The following is a 24621-nucleotide window of genomic DNA, read 5'->3' on the forward strand; positions in this document are numbered from 1 at the left end:
CAACATATTTGTCCAGTGTGGTGGACGTGTTTTTCAACAAACGGTCGGCATTCCAATGGGAACAAATTGTGCTCCTTTACTTGCTGACCTATTTCTTCACTCTCATGAGGCTGACTTTATAGCTGATCTGATCAGAAAGAAAGAATATCGTTTGGCTAGATCCTTCAATCTCAGTTTCCGCTATATAGATGACGTATTATCTTTAAACAATCCTAATTTCGGGGATTTGATACATCGCATCTATCCAAAAGAACTTGAGATAAAGGATACTACAGACACTGTGAAGTCAGCCTCATATCTTGACCTACACTTAGAAATCGATGGTAAACTATTGATCAACTTTTACGACAAACGTGATGACTTTTCATTCAGAATTGTCAACTTCCCTTTCATCTGTGGCAACATCCCGTCGGCTCCTGCGTATGGAGTGTTCATATCACAACTCGTACGTTATGCCAGAGCTTGCCGAAACTACGCAGACTTTTTGTATCGCACTAGAACTCTAACAAATAGGCTTCTGGAACAGAGGTATGTTGCTACAAGATTGAAGTCATCTCTACAGAAGTTTTATGGCCGTTATCGTGAACTCCTGGATCGTTATGGTGTATCCATCAGCACCATGAAAACTGATCTATTCAACGGGTCATAGTGTTCCTTCCCTCGTTTGTCTACCCCGGACTTAACTTTTCATGAGCAACTCGGCGGGTGTTTCTAGAAAAGCAGAGGACGCTTACCCTACCGGTGCACCTGGTCCATGCTCCTAGTTTTTAGTCGAGTCCGAGTTGCTCATTTACTTTTGTTACTTTGTATGTATGATTTTAGTTACTGTATGTTCTTTGTTGTGTATGTCTGTTTTCCATGTCTGGTCTTTGTCCATGGATTACATTCTTTTGATTACCGCTATAACCTTGGTTCCCTTGATTACTCTTTCATGTACAATTTATATAATTTTTATCTCAGAAGCGCAATAACCAAACGAAAAACTAAGACTGGTTATGTGATCAGTAACTGTTTCTAAATAAGAAATAAAAGTGATTTTGGTGGGCATGAATCACTTTCTGTTTGATTTTTAGAAAGACTGCTACTTAATTGTTTATTCCCTGTTCATGACGATTCGGTCAATTGACAACTCCAGTTAAAGAGACCTTAACCAATGCATCGTTTCTCTATATATTATCAGAAAAAAAAAACAAAAAAACAAAACAAAAAACAAAACAAACAAACAAAAACAAACAAACAAACAAACAAAAAAAAAACAAAAAAACAAAAAAAACAAAAAAAAACCCCAAACAAACAAACAAACAAACAAACAAACAAAAACAAAAACAAAACAAATATATCGATTTTGTAGGTGTACTTACTTAGATTTATTCGATAAAAATAAACAGGACGGCAATGTTAAAATGTTGTGATATAGGTAGGAAAACATTCGAAAATAAAAACTTACTTGTATGAGTAACGGTAAATCAATCACTACAATTGAATAGTGATTATAAAAGTTATCTCCGACTGCCTGCGGAATCTTGTGACTCCCTGTCCAACGATCCTAAATTCGTTTCGAATACGTCATTTTGTAAATTTAAGTTTTAAAGGAGGATAACTCATTATCAACATGCTTCGTTCAGGGAACTTCAAAAGTAAGCGACCTCTTTTTATATATATTTTTTGTTAATATCAGGCATACATCGGTTAAATTATAAACTATAGTTAACTCACAATGAAAACAAATGCCATTTTATATATTTAATATATAGAATTAAATATGTCAATGAATGTGCTTCTTTTAGGGTTATTTTATAGTATGTATAGGAAGAATTTCAAAATTATCTCATTAACATTCTTATTAAAACTAGTCTTCAGCAAATTTAATAATTAGATATTTTGTACAAAATCATACATTAGTAAGTAAAACTATACAATGTTAAATGCAAAAAGTACAAAAATATAGCTAATATAATTATAAATAATTGAACTAAATTGAGAAAGTGTTTGAGTACTCCAGTACTACTTTGTACAGGCAAAATGTACATAAGGTGTGGCCCTTGAAGAAAAATCGCAGAGATTGCATCATTCAATTACTTGCTTCAGGAAAGATTTAAAAAAAAACATTTGGGTTGTTTTCATGATGTGCTACCATTTAATGTTTTTGATGTAAATAATATTGAATTTAGAAAAAATGATGCCCCACACACTGCCTGATTCTTACACAGAATTATACTCAAATATCTCTACCCATTAGAACTTAGCGATTTAAGTGACAAATGTTATTTATTTGATTTTTTTATTAAGTCAACCTGAGACATTTTATTCATGAAATGAAATGAACGGTTATTTATCATGCGAAATCGTCTTGTATTTCTGCTAAAAGATGAAATGAGAAATGACAGAACATTCCATTTTTGTATCTCTCAATAGAAAAATAATCACTCAAAATCATTGTTAAATTTGTTAAACTGTTTAACATTAACATTAAAAGAATATCTAAGTCGAGAAAAAAATGTTTTGACCCATAACTTACAACATGCATAATACTAATAGTAGGGTAAAAATACAATTAAATTTATTTTCAAAGCACATAACAATTATGCTTCTTCAATCAGGGGCGGATCCAAAATTTCAGATTAGGGGCGTTGATTTAATTAAAGGCTGAACGACGCAAAGTAAGAAAACTTTTTCGAGGGGTAGAATTTGTAGAAAAATCAATTTCAATTCCTCCCAATTTTAGGGAATTATACGCCGGGCCTGTCCCCCTTTGTATCAGCGCCTGACATTACTATATGACATTTTTTCAATGTAATTACTTGTAACAGTAGATATTGTTTCCAAGGCTCAGTTTTCCTGCAGTTATAAAATTAAGTTTGAATAACATTTTAATAACGATCATAATATATTTTGCTATCTTATTTCAAATCTTTCGATCTGCTGATTTGAAAATATTATCTATAGTTATAAATTTTAATCATCATATTTCTTTAGTACTTGATCATATGTCCTTTTTGAAGAGGAAAACTCTGACAGGGTTAAACTTACAATTATTCCATCAATTTAGTGTTAGCTTAGTGGTTGCAAAAAGACAGTTACTGGACAAAGATTTTCTAGTGAATACTTGACCAGAATTGACTAACAAAAAATGTACAATTTATTCGCACAAGAACAATAAAATGTGGTAAATTGTATTTCAACCATGCATACAACATAAATTATAATTAAAAAGAAACTCAACGTAAATGTCATGGCGGTTATGAGATGGCAAGATTGTTTACCGAACAAAGCCATACAAAATATGTTTGAATGTTTTAAAATGCGAACAGTGCATAATTGTTAAACCTAATTTATGTAGTCAACAATCAATCCTATATTTGATATGTGGTATGTTGAAAGTTTACAAGTTTATGTGTGGGTGTGTAAGTATTGTGTGTGGTGTGTGTGTTGTTGTTTATCATATTATTATCATTATTATTTACTAAAATGCTTAATGTATTATAAATATTAATGTAAAGTAATAATTTTTGTATAGTAAATTATGCTATAGGGATTCAATGGGATTTACTATAGAGAGGAATGGAAATAGTGGGTGATGTGATGTGGGGGAGTGGGTGGAAATTCGATGGTAAAAAGATTTATATCAAGCCATTTTTCTTATTACTTGCTGCTGCCTTTTGCTTAAATGGTACTTAAAATTGCTTTTTAAATTGCATACAATGATATAAACGGCTACCCTAGATTGTATCTGACAATTATGCAAAAGTTATCATCCAAATCTTTTGCCTACATATATTTGCAAAATTAAAATACAACTTTGGTTAATTTGTTATTAGAGTCAAGTTAAGAACTCTGCTGTGAAAAAAGAATATTTCCTGTCAAAATTCGAACCCTACATTATGCAGATATTATAACAGAGCAATGCATATACAATAATAAACAAGATATGTAGTGATTTACTCTAAAAAATTAAAATGGTACAATAATTACATCAAAGTTAAATGTTTAATAAATGACGAATCATCTAGAGATGATTTATGCAGACTATCACATGAAAAATTACAAGATATATTTTTCATATGTTTCTGAGATTTAATTCATGTGAAACAGTTCAATAAAAATCATATGGTATTTATATGTTTTCAATAAGATCTCATACATGAAGAGTATGGTCTTTATATCATTTTGTAAACATATGAATTCAAAAAGAGTAATATAGGCTATAGCTTAACCTCTTATTTAAAGTTTTTTACCGAAATATCTCTTGCTTTTATGGTAATGAAAAAGTGAACATTAATCAATTGATTGGAGAGTTTTTGCTACATTAATTTTATAAATCTCCCCCCCCCCTTCAATAGCTTAACACATAAAAAAGCGACAAAATGCGATTACTAGAAGTTTCCTAATTAGTCGTTCAAACAACTTCTTTGGAAAAGCAACCTAGGTATCTTACATGTAAATAGCAATGTCCTGGAACTTGAATAGCAGTTAGAATATCTAGACAAACGATAAAAGATAATTACATATAATATGTGTGTGTGTGTGAGTTTTTGTTTACGCTTTTTGGTGATGTTTTATTTTTAATTCTTCAAAAATTTGATTACCAAAATAAAAATCTATAGTTTTTGCAATGGTTTCTCTCGTTTACAGCTTAGGCATATTACAGATTGAACATGCTTTATAAATTATAAGCACTAAGAATGAAAATTATTGTGACTTAAGTAGCAGTCTTTGTAAGAATCATGCAAAATCTGAAAAATGTGTGATACACCCCAAAAACGGCTACATATTTGTATTTTTGTAATTTGTTTCAAGGATCTATATTAAGAAATATGTAATTATTCATTCAAATCTGCTTGCTCTTAGGACATAATCAACATTGAAAATTCAACTGATTATATTGTATTTGAGTGTCACTTATAGAATTGTCGACCATAATTTTGAATCTACAGTGCATTCTATTAATTTTTTATCTCCTAAGAACACGGGTTATATAAAAAAAAACTGAATGTTAGTTTCTGTTTACTATGACAATTCGAACAAAATATCAAAAATAAAAATATAAAGCTATTTACCCATGAATCACATTTTGCATTATCCTTAGCTGGAGTGCTACTTAAAATATTATAAGTACTATTATCATCAAGACAAAATGAAAGTAAAAATGAAAAATGTTGAAATAATAATAATACAAAAACATACAAATAATTTATGAAAAACATCTTGTGAACCGTCCTTATTTTACTGTTTTTAATTTACACTATTTGAGCGCACAGTAAAAATGGCAAGTATCAATATGTCACAGTTTATCAACGATTGATATGAATAAGTAAAAAAAAAGCACAAGCTTCTAAAAGGTAACACCCCTTTTAGGTAAGTATTCAACCCACTGACAAATTGATTATATGCTCCTACGAAAACATCGACATAAATAAAAGCACATTCAAAACAAATAAGCATACACGACAGGGGAGTATAAACTGTAATTTACATTAAAAACGGTGGTGGGTCATTTCTAATTCGGTACCTGTGTGTTCCTTAATTACTTCGTATCTGATACTTTCATCTATGCATAACTGTGTATAGGATAAGACTGTTTCTTGACACATCATATAAAATAAAACTACATACTGAAATATAGTCATATAAACAAAACAAAATGCTCACAGAGATAAATGACAGAAGTTTCAATACAGATGATAACAACAAAGGGAAGTCATTGTACAAAACATTGCCGAGAAAACATTAAAGTAGCATTTGAAGTAAGTCTATCACACACAGCTCCTCGGGATTGTTTCAAATGTTTTGTGTTCCTTCTTTTGTTTCAAAATATGAAACAACTCATCTGCTTTCGGAAAACTGCCTGTAAATAAAAAAAGTACACCCTTTTATATAAACAGAACAAGTATATCCAGTTTTTATTCTGACACAGTCGGTATAGTTTTGCATTTTACCATTTGACCTTTAAGGGGCTATTCTTTTGAAACGCAAGTCACCTGGTTGCAATTCTGTTTCCTGATTAGCTATATATTAATAATGATATCGGACATTAAAATTGCGGACCATTTGTCATTTTCTTGAATGAAATTTAGGAAATGTTCAGTAAAAAGAAAAACAATTTCCTTCATTGGACATCTTTTTTTTAAAGATAATACTTGTGTAAATATATATTTGTTTTATGGTGACTTTAATAAAAGGGGAAAAAAGGCAAATACAATGAGCTATTTGACCACATCCTTTTGACTTGGTTCTGATACGTTTGCCAGAGAGACATTTACTATAAACATGCAGCCGATGTAAGTCGTGTGATATCACTTGTAATCAAAACGTTAAGCATACAATATCGCAACATACGTGTTGGTCGGAAAGTTGAACGGAAACTATAAAATGCAATACAAAATAAATACAAAATCTAATAATATAAGTCATTGAAAAATGTTTATCGTTTGATAAAGATGATGTGTGAATAATGGAAGATACCTTACTGGTGCAACTGTCATACGACTTTGAGAAGTCCCTACAGACATTTTATCACTTTATGAAAATATATAAAGTACGAAAAATATTAAGTTGGCCACAATGGTACAAAAAAGACAGAAAACTACGGACAAACTGAATTACAAAACAATTACAAAACCAAGAAATAAATTACAAGTAAAACGATTGATATAAGGCAGGTGTCATCTGTAAGAGAACGAAGTTGATTATAAATGATTATTTCTTTTACAGTATTTCATCAACTAAGTTTTTTTCCTCAAACTTTAACGATGGTTAACTAGTAAAGATCCTTTCTCGGTATAACAGGTTAACCTCATGAACGACTGCACTATGGCTCTCAGTGCTTCTGAGGTTAAACTTGAAAATTCGATTTGATAATCTTTATGACGACTTCGTCCTTTATTACATATAAATTTTAAAAAAAAGAAAAAGAAGAAAGGTCAAACTTACCGAATTCTTGAAAAAATGACTGAATAGATTCCTCTATTATAATTCTTGGGAATGTTTGCAAAGCATCCTCCACAATACTGATGTTCATTTCATTTGGTCTATCATAAGCTACAATACACAAAAAAATTATATAATTCGAGTATAAATATACACATTTTGTAAAAAAAAAAGACGAAGAATGCAATCACTACAATGTATGTTTGCTTGAATTAAGTGTTAAATAATTGGCATTTTTACATAAAAAGATAGATCCAAAACAAAATATTTCGAAGAACAAAGATTTTTCACGACGGCAGGTGTGGAAAATTGAACACGGAGAACAAAAACTGATACAAAATTCAATATTTAAACAGCCTTGATTGCGATTACACTTTTGACAAAAAATATTTATTTTACCAGAAAACAAGTAGCTCCTTATTAACTATGAATTCTTCAATGGTTCATATAATCATTACAAACCCTAATAAAATCTTAAAAAGCACTCCAGCTAAGAATCATGCAAAATGTGATTCATGGGCGAAAAGCCTACATATTTTTATTTTTGATGTTTTGTTTGAATTGCCATATTAAATAGAAATTAGCATTGGGTTTTTCATATAACCCGTGTTCTTAGGAAAAAAATATATAGAATGTACTGTAGGTCAGCCTTATATCTTGACCTACAGTTAGAATCGATGGTAAAGGAAAACTACTGACCAAACTTTACGACAAACGTGATTAATTTTCATTCAGAATTGTCAACTTTTCTACCATCTGTGGCAACATTCCTTCAGCATCTGCGTATGGAGTATTCATATCACAACTCATACGTTATGCCACAGCTTGCCGAAACTACGCAGACTTTTTGTATCGCACTAGAACTCTAACAAATAGGCTCTGGAACAGGGTTATGTTGCTACAAGATTGAAGTCTTCACTAAAGAAGTTTTATGGTCGTCATCATGAACTCGTGGATCCTTATGGTGTATCCATCTGCATCATGAAAACTTATTTATTCAACAGGTCATAGTTTTCCTTTCCTCGTTTGTTTACCCCGGACTTAACTTTTTATGAGCAACTCGGCGGGTGCAGAGCACGCTTACCCTACCGTTGCACCTGGTCCATGCTCCCAGTTTTTAGTGGAGTCCGAGTTGCTCATTTGCTTGTGTTACTTTGTATGATTTTAGTAACTTTATGTTCTATGTTGTGTATGTTTGTTTTCTATGTCTGGTGTTTGTCCCTGGATTGCATTCTTTTAATAACCGCTATACTCTTGGTTCCCTTGATTACTCTTTCAAAATTAAGGAAGGTAACTCTGTAAATGACACTCAAAAACAATAGAATCTATTGGATTTTCAATGATTAGACTAGATAATTACACATTTCATAATAAAGATCCATAAAACAACTTCATTACAAAAAACAAAAATGTAGCCTTTTTTGGGATGTAAAACTGTTTTTTAGATTTTGCATGATGTTTACGGAACTACTGCTTGATTTGGGGTATCACCTTATAATACATTTTAAAGGAGTCCCGTATACTACATGTAAAAGTTGGCATCAGGAAAGTGCTTGTTTGTTATCCCTGTTTGGCCCTGCGTTTCGAAACGTTTCAAATCATAGCCCCCAAAAAAATTCCAGTATGACGTAGCGATATAGAATATTGTGGATCAGTATCATGTGTATATAAATGGATCTTACTGAAGTAAACTATTTGTATTCTATGAAATGCTTGTTTAAGGCATTCTTTTTGTCCCTTATTTCAAAACGGTTTGTGCAAATAAATTCCAAATCATTACCAACCTTCCTCCTGTGTTTGTAATCTTGTTATATAATTTTACAAGATCATCCAACTAATATCTAAATAGTATCACAAAAAACACGAGTTCACAGACGACAACACGGATGACAGAGCGGACGACGACAGTGCTATAACATTTTGCAAACATTATATTTTTGAGGTCGTAAAAAATGCATAATGCTTGATTAATGAAACGATTATATATTTTACATACCTTTGTAGTACCTCTTCAACATTTTTGTGTCCTAAAATAGATAAACATAATTACTGATTTGTATTTGATATTATTGAAACTGAAATGCATAGTGTCAAGACCTATTCAAACATGTGAACCACACATTTTCCATCAGTTTGTAGAACATGCACGTTTAAGGAGGTAGACCTAGGGTAACGGACACGATTCTTACAAATCATTGGAACGTTTGTATACAGCTTTTTCGTCGATCTTATTTATGCTTCAAAGTAACTTGGACTGATTTAATTCTATTTCAAATGAAATCTTGATATGCTTTGGTGAAATTGAATATGATACAAACATATCACGGATTTCAAGAGTTATGGTCAGTTAAACTCAGGTCTACCTCCTTAAAGAAATGTATTTAACCATATGTTGCATTATAGCATTAATTCGTATTGGTTTAAACACTAACTAAAACAGCCGAAAATTGCACTAATCGCTTTACTGTAATAGGTTTGAGGTATCATAGGTTCCATGCACTTTTATTATAGAGAATGATTACATGGCAAAATATTTATCAGATGCTACATCATCCCGAGATATCCAAGGGTGTCTGGCAGAAGGGTTGATATCCCATATGATACAAATCTTACCATGTAATAGAAATTTGGTCATATAGATTAAAACAGAAATGAATTGCAGTATGAAGTAAGGTTGTTTTCCGATCAATTCGGAGAATCTCAGAAACGGAAATGATATGGCGAAATTGCGAGTAGTGGTACGATTAAGATTTTTCACTGCGATACAGGGGTGGGATAAAGAAATATGTCACCAACGAAATATGCTGATAATGAAACTTACATGAATGACATCGTGAATAAACTGCTCAGGTTTTTCCATCCGTAGATAAGGACAAACGGGGCACCATCTTGCGTGTTCCCTCCATGGATTATATATGAGCAAATTATCGCACAAGCTCAATCCACAATAAAAGCAACTAAGCATGCTTTCGCCATATCCTGAAGAATAATCCGTTTGTTCATGTTCAGACAATCTTTTAATACTGTGAAAGTGCTATTGTTCGTGGGGTACCAATTTTCGTGGTTTTCGTGGGTAGGTCAAGCCACGAAATTTGGTTACCAACGAATAGTAAATTCCCATAGATGTGTATACTGAAAACTTCAAAACCGAGAATTCAACAATCCACGAACTTATGTTTCTTCCCTGATCCATGAAATTTGGTATCCACGAATTAAAGTACTTTCACAGTAACCAAATTGAGAATAGTCGGAAAACATGTCTCAACAAGACACCTGAAAAAGTCTCTATACACAATTTAACATTTTGGTGACCCGACCACTTGTTAAAATCGAAAATTTTACTTTGTCGTTTTTCGGCATCTGTGTCATTTAGACAACTTTAGAAACGTCACATACTCGCTTTCAACCACAAAGATTTTATAGATAATGCATTACAATCACACAGCATTCCAAGGCCGCTTTATATTTCAACCAATCAGCGCCTGATTTGCAATACTGAATAATGTATGCGGTCTACAATATGTTCGACTATCACGCTGAAGTAGGAAATATGTAATTCATATAGATTTATTGTTTTTAGGACAACTTTATTTTAATTTGGTATAATAAATTTACAAAAACACAATCTCTAAGGTGCTTTTGAATATGCTACAATGATTTTAGAGTCTACCTTACTGAAAGTGAACATGAAGAGCATACATGTAAGTGACCTGAACTTTTGTCGGCTAAAATCCTAAACAAATGTTTTAGAATCTTTTGTAACACACTTTTGAGTGATAGTTCACTAATTGAACATCAGTATTTTGAAATTCATGACATGACCAAGGATCAATCTTTCTGCATTTGCCCTTTTAATTAAAAAAAATGAAAATTAAATATTAGTCGTTGTTAGAATCAGGCAGTGGATGAAACATCAAGTTATTGTGATATCAAATACATGTAATGGCTATTAACATGCATTAATATGTAAAAGACTCCCTAGTGTGAAGTTATAGTGTCAGATCGATGGGTTTATTGACATGCGTGTTACAGATTTTTCTTTGCATTTTACCAGGACCTTTAAAAGCAATATCTTACTTCCAGAAAAGAAACCGGCCTCCGCTATATCCTCTGCCTCTTCAAATTCATATAGCTCTCTTAAACTGTTCAGACGGTTGACTTTGTCGGATTGATCAGGGTATTCCGGTCCATTTTGACTGCTCAGTTTCTTTTTTACATTCATAATAAGACTGCAACCTGACAATCTACGGAACCCATATATGTCTCTCGACCTAAAACCACACTCACTAGTAACCAATGAAACCAGACATTTTGAGCATGAACATTCTTCTGGTGCTGCCTTAATTGACAGCAAACTTGGGTAGATTGTCATATCAGTTTTGCACATTGCTGATAAGCATTCGTTTCCACTAGATAGTGTACTAATATTTGTAACTACGTTTCCTCGTAAAGTGTCGTTAATTCTGCAAGACCTTTCATGACTCTTAGATAACGATATAACGTCATCATTTTGAATGTCAACTTTGACGTCACAGTCATCGCATTTGACTATCATTCTCTGTCCCGTATAACTATATCCCGATTTCACTAATTGAACAGGTGAATATTGGGATCTGTTACAATCTGGCCAATTAACATAACTGGCAAGCTTCAGTGTCTTTTCGAAATCAAATGTTTGTACGTTCGTCATAATTGAAATACAATAGTTGTACAGCAAAATAAACAGATGATGTTTTTTTTCTGTCAAATTATTTTTTAACGTTGTACTTTTTGACGAATACTATGACAAAGAAGACAGGATCTTAATTAAAAAAAGTAACTAACTTTCTGTGATTTTGTCTTTCCCGTGGGAATAAAATGCAGTTTTTATAACAAGGTATCTGTTTACTCCCTTTTTGACAAACTTCGATGTTTGATTACATACAAATTTAAGATTCCACGGCGAAATCAGACTGCCTTGTTGTTCGTCCGGATTTTTAAGCACACCCATAATGAATAACAAGTATTTAAAAAAGGGAACAGAAAATCTGTGATAATATTTGAGTCTCGATAATCTAAAATGAAAATAAAAGGATAAGTGAATGTATCAAATGAATAGTTAATTAAAATTTAAAAAAAAACAGTATATTTCTGTTATAGATATAAATAGATGTGGATTTTTCCTAATCTAAAAATAGCATCGTATGATCGTTTCTCGTAACTTACGCACTGATCACCACGAAATAGAATATAAATAAACATTAAATGTGTAACATTTATCCACTTTTAAAAGAGCAATTTTGAAGACTGATATTTTTATAAAGCCAAGAATGTTGTGCATATGTAATCAACAGATTTGGTAGTTTGTTTTTCAAATGTGAAATCCACATGGCGTCGCCATTTGACATCAAACAGATAATCAATGTCATGTTTAAGTGAGACTTTAGGAAACGTATTGGTAAATTATAACAGTATAAAAGATCCAAGATCCATAAACATATTTACTGGCATTTCTCGTTCAACTCAGTGTTTCAACTGTTACACATATAATGTTCAGTAACAAATGAATGCTAAATTTATGATTTGTAAACATTGAATTTCGACTTCAAATAACACAAATGACTTTTATCAGTTTAAAGAAATGTTTTATTGTAATTATGCATAAAACATTAACATGATTTAAAAAAAGAAGCGAATCATACCTGTTCGAACTTCTAGAAGTCTCTAGAAGAAAATGACTAACGGTCACGAGTTCTCAGTTCTATAAGGGCGTTTCCAGAAGTTTCTAGACGAAATATTACAAATAATCACAAGACATCTATACGTCATGAAATTTAAATATATAGTACGTTTTAAATAGCTCAGGTGTTTCCCTGTAACGAAGACGACTTACAGATCGATATGTCAACATAATTTTTGTAGAAAAATATTAAAATATTTACATTAAAATAATTTTTTTAATTTTTTTTAAAAAGAGTAAATAAGGCATTCATATGGTATAATATGTTCGATAATCCTTACTATTGAAGTTGGAACGACAGTATCAGTTACAACTGTAGACAGAATACTATTTGCAAAATGCCGCTTTATTTAAAAACTTCTTCAAAAAATTTTTAAACTTAAAAAGAAATATTTATAATTGAAGCTCATCAATGCAGTGTTTAAAATACAAGCAAGTGGAGTCTGCGGTTGTTACTTTAATTCTGCCTGTCGACGTTTATATAAAAATCCGACCTATCATGTTGGGATAATAATACACATAGGCTGTTCTTTTTATCGAACGTTTCCACCCTTATATGCATGAAAACATATACCAAAAAACATTATACCGCAAACTATCAATCAGACATACAAATGTATGTAGAAACTTCTATATTTCGTTCATAATGGCTGCATTTTAAAAGAAAAATATGTAACGTGTTTCAGAACTATTGTGAACGACCAGTTTCATTAGTAGGTTAACATACTAGTAATTCTTTCCGCAAAGACTGTCAAACTTATTGAGGTTGGATTCGATATTTTTTCAGTATATTTCAAGAAAACAATAGTTCAATTTGATCCGGTGTGTGCAGTGCGTCCTTTTCAAACTGAAAACAATTGAACAAAAAATTAAAAGCCCTCTAACAAAAACAAAAAAACAAAACAAAACAAACAAACAAACAAACCTTAAAGTATAATATTTAAGTGCCAGTCAATACCGGCTCATAATAAAGTGATTAATGGTGTAGAAAAAACCCAAACAAACGATGCCTTTTCAGTATAAATATGCTATACTTTCACATAACGATAATCATTTCTGTATTCAGATCTGCACTTTTTTTGAAAATCATACATTTATCTACCACTAAAATCAACCAAATCAAAACCAAATCAAGAACGATAACTCTTTTAAATGGCCAATGTCTTGTACAATCCATATAATTTTATCCCAAAAAGTGCAACAACCAAATGAAATACTAAAACTGGTTATGTGATCAGTAACTGTTTCTTTACAAAACATTAAACTGAATTCGGTGGGTTTTTGATATCGACTTCCTTATATCTGTAGTTATAAAAGACTGTTATTTGCCAACTTAAAGGAATTGATGAGAGCAATATGGTAATAAGTGGTTACTCTCATATGTACCTCTTACTGTGAAAGTACTTTAATTCGTGGATACCACTTTTTGTGGATTAGGGAATAAACACAACTTCGTGGATTTTTGATTTCATTGTTTTGAGGTTATCAGTATACACATCAATGGGAATCTTCTTTTTCGATGGGAATCAAATTTCGTGGTTTGGCCAATAATAGTACTTTCACAGTATTTTAGTCGAGATAGCCTTAAACAACAGCTTAGTAAGTGTTTCACTACACGTCGGAATTTTATACCCTAGATTTTATTTTGGTTACTGTGACTCGTTGTTGAATAACTTTCACCGCTTCAAACTCAATAAAACTTCACTAATATACATAAATTAAAATTCCTGTGAGAGTTTTTAGAAGAATTCATACTCTTTTTTATTCCTTAGACATGAAAACTGACCACTACGAAATATCCTAAATTGTGACCATCGTTCACAGGACCAAAGCACAACTTCCACATATTAATTGCAGGATTAAACAATATACCATTTAATTTTTATCTTTACCCTACAATTACTAAGCAAATACTAAGCAATAAAGTTTATGATAGAAAAGAAAAAAAATCACACATACACAAAAGAAACTATATTCGCACATTTTTGTATACAACGAAAAATTAGGGGAATTGATTGGGATCTCTTATAGCATACGTTGCGTGGAGCTTAGTTGACAGCCACTCGCAATATAACCCGATTTCTATAATTTACTTCTATTAGCGATGAGCTAACGATCCACTACTACATATAGATACCGGTCGCTAGTCCATTGTTGGAGGGTCAAATAATTATCAATACCAAGATCCGATCACCATCTCATGCATATTCATGACCTAATATTTTAAAATTTAGCATTTTTGAGCAACATGTTTAATGACTTTAAACAAAAAAATGCATTTTTATGTCGGTGTATTGAAAAAAAACTATAAAAAAAAAAAAAATACGTTCGGTCTATGCTAATAGATTTTGCATATTATTTACCCTGTAAATCATGTATTTCTTTGCACAAGTGCTGAAGTAGGAAAACCATGTATTTCTTTGCACAAGAGCTAAAGTGTATATTCATTACTTCGTTGACTTGTAATATTTATTATGTTAATATGCAGTTTGTGATAAAAATGGTGTCTATGCGCTGTAATTAACTTAATAATATTTAATACTGTGGTAATTATGGAAGTTTGGGATCGGCTGCTAGAAATTGACAAACGAATCGCTACTATACTGTGACTTCTATGTGTCATACTATGTTCATAACGGGTATACATATCGTTATCTATCATACTAATTATATTGCTGCAGTCATAATATTATAGGATTGAACAGCTATTTTCGATTGTTCATGCATATGAGAAGGGATCTCAGAGCTCCCAAACTCAATAAACGGCCGAAGACTGTTCATGTAATGTTTGGGAGTGGAGAGATCCGTTCATACATGCATGAACGACCGAAAATAGCTGTTCAATCCTTTTAATTCTATCCGACAGTCAAAGTTACCCTCTGAGAGCCTCAGTCGATTATATTGATACACTGTGTTTATGTTTACGCTTCAATACACACATATTCCTTTGCACACGTATGGGAGCGCGGACGAATGTTTAGACATTTGGCACTGTACACAAATATAGCTTAAAATCATAAAATGAACTCACTTAGCACTTTTGCGGTCGTTTAATGTTAAGGTAAGGGTATTTTCTTTGAGGGGATAAATTTGATATACCCTTGGTTTTTACTTTTGTACTTCTTATCAAATTCATTAAATGTAAGTGTTTGTAAGAATCAGCCAAAATGGGAAAAATCAGAAACATGCATGTCAAAACCCCATCGATCTGACAATAAAATTTCATTCGAGGATGCTTTCTCTATTTGAAAATACCATTATTTGATTTTTGCATGACTGGTTTTGCTCAGAACCCTTGAAATTTTCATTTCCTTTGCATTGCAATGAAATTGTAGCTAAAATGGTCCAGCATGATATGGAAAATCTTGTCTATTTTCCTTGTTTCTGGTGGTGCAAATAGTCAAATTATAATATCAAAAAGATAGAGTTTTTCATACCATGTTTCACCCAATACCTGATTCTTACAGAGACTGACACTTAAAACAATTGTATAGGATCTTTTGATAGCTCTTGCAAACATTTTTTTTATCAAAATAATAATTTATTACTTGTTGGTATTGAATCAACATGTTATATCTTCACAAAAATAAAAAAAAAACAACAAAAAACAGAAACAAAAACAAAAACAAATAAAAAAAAATTCACAAGGAAGCATTGAATAATTAACAATCATTTTACTCTTTTTTGTTGTTGACCTCATTCGTTATCCATAGTTACCGTTGGAGACTTTGTTATTTCCATCGTAATCATAATGTTATAATAAAGTAATCAGAATTAAGGGGTATTTTGAAAAGTAACCGATTCAATTAAATTACATATAATCAGATTTGTTGTCTGACTAATGATTACAATGATTACTTTAAGAAATGTAATGAATTACAGCTGACAATCCATTACAATTACACCATCTCTGGTTCTGACTCGGTACAGGAATTTTATATGCAAATGGTGGGTTAATCCAGATTTTATGAGACACTTTGATTTCATTTATAAAAAATTTCCCACAACTTTAATCATATTCACAAGTCTGTATACATTTAAATGTGTTTACTTCAGTTTATTTATTAATATCTCTCCGATCTTACAAAGTTATGTAAGTGGTTACTCAGTCAATTTATTTAATTGTCTCAATAAGAAAAGAGGCGATCATCCTGAAGATAAAAACGAGGGAATCCTTGGATAAGTCAATTCCGGAAACACTAACACGAGAACACATGAAGAAGACAGTAGTATTTTAAATATTTCTTTATACAGACCTCCATGCGTTTTGTACAACAACTTAGGTTTAGTCCGATTTTTTAATTGCAACATTGATGTAATGGTGTAAACATTTTACAGTTCTTGATTAAATAAAAGTAAGTTCGTTAGTGATATAATTTTATCGGTAAAAATTACGATAGCCGAGAATGCAATGATGTCACTTCCATATATATAGCATTAACTTTGTTTTTGTTTTGCACTCAAGTTTAAGTTTCCTTAATGACAATAAGACAATCAAATTATATAATTGAAATATTTCCGATAACTTATCTTGTTTTGTGAACTAAACGTCTTTTAGACGAAATTACGCTATAACAGAAAATATTTTTAAAAAAATGGTTGATAACCGGGCATATACTTTCTTAAATTTTTTTTTTAACCGTAGAAGGTGCATTTTGGCCCCACACTGAGTATTTTTATTGAAACAACGAGAAATGATGGTTTGGATCGAGGGTTTCCTGTTGTCTGATTTCGAAATTTATTTAACGTTTTAATTTCCTGTTTAGAAGGTTGAAATGAAATAAACTAGTCCACGCCTGTCAAAAATTGAACCTACAGTCGCACTTTGTGAAATGGAGAAATTAATCGCGAACAAGGTTTGGAAAGCAATACCACACACTGTGCAACATTGTTATTAAAACTAGAAAGAAACCTCACAGCAGAAACCGATTCCAAGACTTTGTTACTAGATAAATTTATCCGATAACTTGTTTCCATTTTCATTGGTGAGACTCTCTTGTGTGGTCATTGACACTAATGATCCCGATTTTTGGTATCTGTGAGGAAAGTAAGAAATAACAAATAACATGAAATGATCAGAATAACGTACAGAAACAAAAGTAAGTTGTCCCGAGCATAAACCAAGTGCAACGGTAGGGTAAGCGTCCTATGTTTTTCCAGATTGATCATAAATGTCAGTGGCATTAAATACTGAGGCTAGCAAAGTTTTGTAAAAAAATATAATATGTCAAATTTTATATTTTGAATAAACATCTATAGTAATCTTCATCGATACTCGGTGAATGAGTAATCATTGAGTTGTATAGTGGGTTAGAATGAAACAAGCAAAAACCGGCTCCGAGATAAGAATTCAAAGTACAAAATAAAACAAAACCACCTATACCCTACAAAAAAGTTGTATCATTGACAACCTTAGATGCATCCTTTCCAATGAAGAATGCCGTATTAGGTAGTTTCGCGATAACTTGTGAGGTAAACCGGGTAGAAGTTCCTAGCATTTATAAGTTATAAGGGTTACAACAAAAGTACCGAACACTAATTCGATTAATAATCAAAGTCAGTCTAAAAAAAATCTGGCAAAATAGATATTACACCACCGGAGCAGCTTGTACCGTAATGGTCCTATCTTGGTATAGGATTTCAAACAAAATGGTAGGTAAATCTGGATTTTAAAGCGCGATACGCCTCCCTTTTTTCATTGCGTCGTAAATATACCAGTGTTGATTATATAGCATTTGCATGCTATGGCGTCATAATGGATAAATGTGATAGTGTTTTTGTTAGAGGACTGACACCAGCATGAAATAGAAATGATGCATCTCATCTAGTTATTTAGGTTTTTCAAAACTTTTCTTTTGAATATTAATAGTACTTTTAATTTCGATCAGTAAAGTATTCGAATTGTATTCCATGTATTTCCTCCTTCAAACAATTCCTTAGCTAAGAAAAAATAAACAGTAGTCCTGCACTTGTATTATCATAGTCGATAAAATCATGAAAGACAGACGTTGTGTAAAGTTCACTTCTGACTGCATCAGTTCGAGTGGACACTTAAGTGATAAATTTGTCTGTTGTTTTAATACCTCTTTATTATTCAGTTTAAACAACTCTATATTGCTTTTATTTGTAAGATAAAATCTTATTTACGGAGAATTATATAACAGACTAACCGTCTGCATTTATATGTACCGAGAATACGTTTCTTTTAATAACGGAATTTGACTAAATGGCATTTTGAAATCAAACATTTATGAGAACAGACTTGTTATTCTAAGATAAACGCAAGGTCATCAGTATAAAAGTAACGAAGAGAACAAATCAACAATTTAAACCAACATACGACTGATTGACAATCTGATTGATTGTAGTTTTACGTCCTATGGCATATATTTCATGCGTATAAGGACACGAACGGTTGACCAATCGAACATACTTTGTTCTAAAATGCTGCATGAACCTGATATTAATTGTTCTAGCCCATATAAGCAACAGCTAGCACACTGAAATGTGTGTCAACCCTCTTGTATACATTCTTGTATACATGGTTATCATTTCAACCCAACATAAGGGACTCACGCTCCTATATGCTGAAGTATAGCGAGGAGGAAGTGGCTAACTATTTTAAAGTCTTTAGTGTGACTCGACCAGGGATCAAGTCAACACCCTCTTGAGGTGATCACGATACCATAAGACCTCAAGGGTGGCCACTATCACCAGTAAGTATGCATGACAATGATACTTAATGTATTAATAAAAATTGATAATCAGTCATTAAACACGTTTGGCAACTCTGAAGGAGATAAAAAAAATATTTGGTATTAAAAAATACTATGTTTCATTTTCAAATGTATTTTGAATATTACAAAAAATAGTCTTAAAAAACATAATTTAGCAAAATTAAAGAAAAAACGTTGTATATGTGTTGATAAAATAATTTTCCGTTAGAAGACATAGCAAAATCGAAGGTTCAGATAAGGGGATATCTTATGAATAAATAATGATTTGTATATTTAAGTGCAGCTCTTAGTGATTCGTGCACTTCTTAATCCCAAATATTTTTTTTTATTGGAAACCCATTTGTTGGCCTTATAGTAACTGAATTAAAAAGGACAAGATACGTAGAAAGTCGTACAAAACTAAAATACCAAAAAAATACACACAGAAAAGGACAAGCAAGAACCTTTTTAAACTCTCAACAAATCAGAGAATTAAGGACCAGTACTGGACATGTCAATGAATCAAAGGCTCTGTCTTTCGATAAGTATGAACATATCTGATAAAATCAAACCTATACAGAATCAAAGGAGAAACCACAGAAATATCCGAGTGCTATCAATTTAGTGTCAGTCGATCCTAGTATTTTTTCAAAACGCGGCTTAACAGCAGTTCTATTCACAGATCAGAGTTGTCTTTCTTGGCATCTTCTCTTTGATTATAAACATTCATTTTCAAGGCTTGTAAAATATTGTAATTGTAGAATTCCTTTCGAATCAGTATTTCCATCAGCTTTGTCGCAACATAAAAATCATTGCAATAAAAATTTAAATTTGTATAGTATATCAAGACAAAAATTTTACAAAAAGAAAGTTATTACATTAATCTACTTAAGTAAAAAATGATAATTCTGAACTTAATTTTCAGCTTCACAAGGGACATAAGACCAATGCCTATAGTAAATCTGGGATATGAAAGGGGTATTAAAACGTATTGTTATAATAAAAGTGCTGTAAGAAAGTATCCGATTATAACTTTAACAAATGAACGTGCCAATATCATCAAAAACAACGTTGATGTGGGACATCACTTACGAAAAACGTACGTACATTGTTGAGTAAATGCAAATCGTAAAATAAAGATGTATCTAAAGACACTTCAAGTAAAATATATTTCTCGTAATCATTTTATATACGTCTCTCTTATCCCCAATGAAGAATAATGTAATGTAAAGGAAACTTAGAACCAACTTCAATAAAGATTATATATCATTCGAGATCTTTGCAGGCCTATTTGAATATCCTGAATAACAAATTTATTCTACTGGAGTTGACTAAAATGTTTTAGCAAAGTCTTTGTATTTCTTTCCTAGTTCTGCTCGTGTCATTAGCGTTAAGTACGTACGTCTTTTGTGACGTTACACATATGGATAACATTATGTACGAAAACTTAATTTTTCCATAATTGTTCATATATCCGTTAAAAAAACATTGAGTACCCATATAAGTATGACTGCATACTTTTTTTTAATTCATTATTTTTTTTCATATTTCATAAATTCATAAACAAATCATGTCCCGATCTGCTTCCATATCTTTGGGTCTATCACTGGGATATTTTCTCATACATGTATCCCTCGTCAAGCTGACAAATTCAAATTAAATATTCAAGGATTTCAGTCCAGTAGTATAGCTCTGCACATCTATCTCAGTTAAAGTACTTTCATTTTCGTGTTCTTTATTTTTGTTTATTATTTAGTATCTGTCTGCACGGAAATAGAAAGGTCTGTTTAGTCATTTTTACAGAAAAATATCATCCTTTTGCAGTAGTTATATTGCAAAATATGGACGTTTACATGCTAGCGTCTGTATTAAGTAATTTACAGTGTCTTGCTATATAATCATTATTAAGAGTAATTTGAGCACTGTCTTCGACCAAGAAGTTCAATGAAATAGTTTTCGAATTGCTGAAAGTCATACCGGAAAAATGTCTCCAAACATATAATGGAATTGCTTATAAATGGGTAGTTTATTACAAGTTTTAACATATTTTTTTTTTATCCCGAAACCTTAAGTCTTATACTAAATATTTACTTACTCGTTACGTTGAAATAAAAAAAGTCATAGAATCTCTCAGTTAAATTAATAAATTTTCTTCACATAAACAAAAATAAAATACGATTTAATTTGATTGTTTATCTCTCATCTTCAAGATTTTTCATTTTCAATTTTCAATTTTTCAGAGTGGTCAAAGGCCGTGAGGTCTTTAATTTTGAAACGAATGAAAGTTTTAAGTAGGTCAATGAGTGCCAAGGCTACATCAGTTTTCAAAGACCCCGATGTAGCAAAACTATTGTCTACTATACATGAAAAGTATGTTGTCGTACCAGCAGACAAAGCCCAAGACAACATTGTTTTTGTCTTTTACATCCAGTGTTTATTATTACAGGTAGACGGAGACAATAATAGCAGTGATAAGACCTATACTGCTACCACACTCTCCAAAGAAGAGATTTTGGAAAACCATAAATCTGTGCTATCCTCTTTTGGTCTTTCTACCAAGGACGATGATTGTGATTTACCGTCTAACGTTTTTTTTTCCAAAAAAGATGGTATACCTAGATACAAATTTATAGTTCCTGTATTATAGCACATGGTGATTTCACGCCACGAAATTATCAAAGGCATGATTTTATTTCATGAATAACATATCGGATTACTTGACAGAAATTATTTGTTGAATATAGTAGACTTTATGTCATCCCTTTACATAAATTGGATTTGAGGGAAGTTAACCTAAACAACTTAGCCCTAGTTTTGGTCGTAATCCAATGATTGTTCCCGCAGGATGTCTTTTAATAAAGATCTCCACTAGGAATCTAGCACTGTACTTGTTTATAACGTATGCTGTCCAAAAGTCCTATTCGTTCCGATTGTTTATATTGTGTGGCAGGACCGCCTACATGTACATGCTTTATAGAAGTTAGTTAGATTTTTACATTACTGTTTATGTTTACATGAATTATTTCTAGATAAATATTTTACCTTTTTTCTATTGCAGTGACTGTAACTTTAATACCATTTGTTTTATTTTCCTTTTTGAATTAAGAGAAAAACTAAAGATATTCTGATAATATGATAATTCTTCATAAATAAACTAATTCATAGAAACCCAGTGTTTAAATTTTTTTTGCTGACAGCAGACGCCTTGGAAATCATAATATTTTATTTGTTTTGGGGCCCCATTGGCTCATTTGAATGTGATTTACATTTGACTAAGAACAATCTCTATTAAATTTTGTTTCTAGTCTTAGTAACTTTCAATATATTTATAGATTTAGAATATTATCTAATCATGTACATGTGATAAACTACTCTGGTCTTAATATTCATGTTTCCAAATAATTTCAGGAAGTCAGTAGTGTGGAGTTGACCTACATGTAGTTATAGCAGAAAAAAAAACATGTGACATATTCTTGTTATGTAAAGTTGGCACACTAGTTATTTTGTTCTGTTTGTTCTGTTTTAAATTATGTAATTAATAATTAATATGTAGTTTATTTATGACAAAAACCCTATAACATGACTTACAAAAAAAAAAAAAAAAAAAAAAAATCCCCCACACCTGCTGTACAATTTTTACACTTAGAGGATTTTATGATCTACCTCTTATTTTATTTTCCCGCCAGAAAACGGGCTCTTGATACACAGCAACATGGCAATGTAAACAGAAGACGGCCATTTCATTTTTCTTTTCAAAGTGATTTGAAAGAGTAATCAAGGGGTCTAAGGTTATAGCGGTAATCAAAAGAATGTAGTCCAGGGACAAAGACCAGACATGGAAAACAGACGTACACAACAAAGAACATAAAGTAACTAAAATCATACATATAAAGTAACAAAAGTAAATGAGCAACTCGGACTCCACTAAAAACTGGGACCATGGACCAGGTGCACCGGTAGGGTAAGCGTCATCTGCTTTTCTAGAAACAGCCGCCGAGTTGCTCATAAAAAGTCAAGTCCGGGGTATGCGTTGTTCAACAAACAGTCGGTATTCCAATGGGAACAAATTGTGCTCCTTCACTTGCTGATCTATTCCTTCATTCTTATGAGGCTTACTTTATAGCTGATCTGATCAGAAAGAAAGAATATCGTTTCGCTAGATCCTTTAATCTAAGTTACCGCTATAAAGATGACGTATTATCTTTAAATAATCCTAATTTCGGGGATTGATACATCGCATCTACCCCAACGAACTTGAGATGAAGGATACTACAGACGCTGTGAAGTCAGCCTCATATCTTGACCTACACTTAGAAATCGATGGTAAAGGAAAACTATTGACCAAACTTTGCGACAAACGTGAGGACTTTTCATTCAGAATTGTCAACTTTCCTTTCATCTCTGGCAACATTCCTTCAGCACCTGCGAATGGAGTATATATATCATAACTCTTACGATAGGACAGAGCTTGCCGAAACTAGGCAGACTTTTTGTATCGCACTAGAACTCTAACAAATAGACTTCTGGAACAGGGTTATGTTGCTACAAAATAGAAGTCATTACTACAAAAGTTTTATGGTGGTCATCATGAACTCGTTGATCGTTATGGTGTATCCATCTGCACCATGAAAACTGATTTATTCAACGGATCATAGTTTTCCTTTCCTCGTTTGTCTACCCCGTACTTGACTTTGAATGAGCAACTCCGGGGGTGTTTCTAGAAAAGCCGAGCACGCTTACCATAGCGGTGCAAATGGTCCATTCTCTCAGTTTTTAGTGGAGTCCGAGTTGCTCATTTGCTTTTGTTACTTTGTATGTATGATTTATTTACTTTATGTTTTTTTGTATATGTCTGTTTTTTATGTATGATCTTTGTCCCTGGATTACATTCTTTTGATTATCGTTATAACCTTGGCTCCTTAATTACTCTCTCAACGATAGTAACATATTTTTAAAGCAATCAAATGTAGTTATTTAGAAAGAAGTAAATCTAAACTAACCAAAAACAAACGCAAAATATTCAAAACAAAATATCAGTATAAGAAATCATTGGCGTCACTTACAACGTTGTACATTATTGCGGCTTAGAGACACGAAATAAAGACAAGAACAAACAAGATTTTTGGTGAAACTATGGCATTTTCAAAACGTGAGCTATTTCATCATATGTGACATCGGTAAGTATGACAAGCAATAAAACTTATTGTATCCTTCTTGGGGTGTTTTGCAGTACTAATGGTAGAAAATGATGCAGCTTTT

At 31.9% G+C, this 24621-nt stretch overlaps 1 protein-coding gene across 1 annotated transcript; it reads right to left on the bottom strand.

Moving 5' to 3' along the window:
* Positions 1-1850: 1850 nt before the first annotated feature.
* LOC148613695 (uncharacterized) lies at positions 1851-12748 on the bottom strand. Its single transcript, XM_088587214.1, has 6 exons — positions 12609-12748; positions 11005-11981; positions 9749-9906; positions 8924-8954; positions 6931-7038; positions 1851-5845 (listed from the first exon to the last, which is right to left on the bottom strand). Exons 2-6 carry the CDS (start codon positions 11615-11617, stop codon positions 5754-5756), a joined length of 1002 nt encoding a protein of 333 aa, XP_088443340.1. The 5' UTR covers positions 11618-11981; positions 12609-12748; the 3' UTR covers positions 1851-5753.
* Positions 12749-24621: the final 11873 nt, after the last annotated feature.

This window comes from Perna viridis, chromosome 6, assembly GCF_037379345.1.
Source record: "Perna viridis isolate PV_CMFRI_1.1 ecotype Kerala chromosome 6, ASM3737934v1, whole genome shotgun sequence".
NCBI lineage: Eukaryota > Metazoa > Mollusca > Bivalvia > Mytilida > Mytilidae > Perna > Perna viridis.

Excerpts from the sequence above, each read along its gene's own strand:
- LOC148613695 (XM_088587214.1), bottom strand. The coding sequence starts at position 11,617 with ATGACGAACGTACAAACATTTGATTTCGAAAAGACACTGAAGCTTGCC. Across the intron at positions 8,955-9,748 it reads TTATTCACGATGTCATTCAT|GACACAAAAATGTTGAAGAG; the intron begins GTAAGTTTCATT and ends TATCTATTTTAG. Across the intron at positions 7,039-8,923 it reads GTTGAAGAGGTACTACAAAG|CTTATGATAGACCAAATGAA; the intron begins GTATGTAAAATA and ends TGTGTATTGTAG.